Consider the following 1,450-nt stretch of genomic DNA (forward strand, 5'->3'; position numbering starts at 1 on the left):
TTCTTACTTCTTTCTCTCATTCTTGTCTCTCTCTTTCTTACACCCTCCTCTGCTTTTCTTTCTTATCTCATTTGTCCGTTCTTTCTTTGTTTCTTCGTGATCTCTATTTCTTCTTTCTCCCTTCTTCTTTGTTGCTGTATAGTCCTTTTCCTGTGCATGCCTTTTCTTCTTAGGGAATATTTCTATGTTGGCGTCGGTTTACCATAAGCTTCCGGAGACGTTCGTGACGCGCATGCATCCCTCTGAAGAACTGAAGAAGATGGAAGGAGGGCGGAGACACCATCCAGACGACGAGGAGGAGGACGAAGAATCGACAGACACGCGAGTTGAGAGAGCTAAGAGAGGCATGGAGAAGCAAGAGAAATACTCGAGCGATAGCGATGGTAATAAGGAGGAAGAAGAAGAGAGCTCTTCAGGAGGTAGCAGTGAAGAAGAGTCGGGCAGGTCAGAAGAAGAAGAACAACGCAGGGAGGCAAATGGAATCTATCTCTCTCTTTCTCTTCAAGAAGGAAGAAGAAGAAGGCTGTGTAGAGAGGAGGGAGGGGATATACAGATAGATAGAGGAGTAGATTCTTCAAGAAAGAGTGAAGAAAGAGAGAGCAGGATTATGATGGATAATAGTGATAGGATCTTCCTGGGAGAGGCTTTAGCTTAGTTAAATAGAAGTCTTTCTCTTCTTTCTTATTCCTGTAAAGGAGGGGGGGGATACGTGAGTGTAGATATGAGAAGAAAGGATGGGAGATGATGGAGATCTCTCTATCATCTATTCTCAATCTATCTATCTATCTATCTGTAATCTCTTATCTTCAATCTATCTATTTCCAATCTATCTATTTATCTATGGAATGTGGAAATAGATCGAGAAGTAGGAGTGGTTTAACAAGGAACTGATGTGCAGGAGACATACATGTATGAACCTGTAGATGGAAGTACATACATGTGGATGTACACATCTGTCTGTAGATGTACATATATATATATATACATACATATGTCTCTTTCATGTCTGAGTATTGAAATGCCTGCTGTTCATGGGCGTGTATGGATATCTACGCATATATAGAGACGTGATATGTGTAGGCGCATATCTTCTTTCTTTTCTCTTTTCTGTATGGATGGAGCTAGGAAACCGTATAGAAGACTGCTCCTATCTCTCTCTCTCTAAGTATAGACCCAGATATGTATTTATACACACCTGCATGTATCTGCATGTCGTATAGACCCGCAGACTTTGATGAGAAGCGTGAGGAGGCCCATGTATGAAGATGAACATGTATATATGAATATATATGAATATGTATGAATATGTATGTATTTCTTCCTTGTCTAGCGAGGCGGATGGTCCTACGGATCTTCTTGGCTTGAATGACGACGAAGAGACCTCGAATAAATCGAAGAATAAGGGACGAAACTCTTCATCTTCTTCTTCGGCTAGGAATGATCTCGATGT

At 41.2% G+C, this 1,450-nt stretch overlaps 1 protein-coding gene across 1 annotated transcript; it reads left to right on the forward strand.

Moving 5' to 3' along the window:
• Positions 1–100: 100 nt before the first annotated feature.
• On the forward strand, positions 101–1,448 carry CSUI_003875 (beta adaptin; the record flags this gene model as incomplete). The annotated part of the gene is made up of 2 exons (XM_068064070.1): positions 101–444; positions 1,331–1,448. Coding segments are annotated over exons 1-2 (378 nt in total), but the record flags the coding sequence as incomplete, so codon positions are not given.
• Positions 1,449–1,450: the final 2 nt, after the last annotated feature.

Source organism: Cystoisospora suis (assembly GCF_002600585.1).
Source record: "Cystoisospora suis strain Wien I chromosome Unknown contig_1748, whole genome shotgun sequence".
NCBI lineage: Eukaryota > Apicomplexa > Conoidasida > Eucoccidiorida > Sarcocystidae > Cystoisospora > Cystoisospora suis.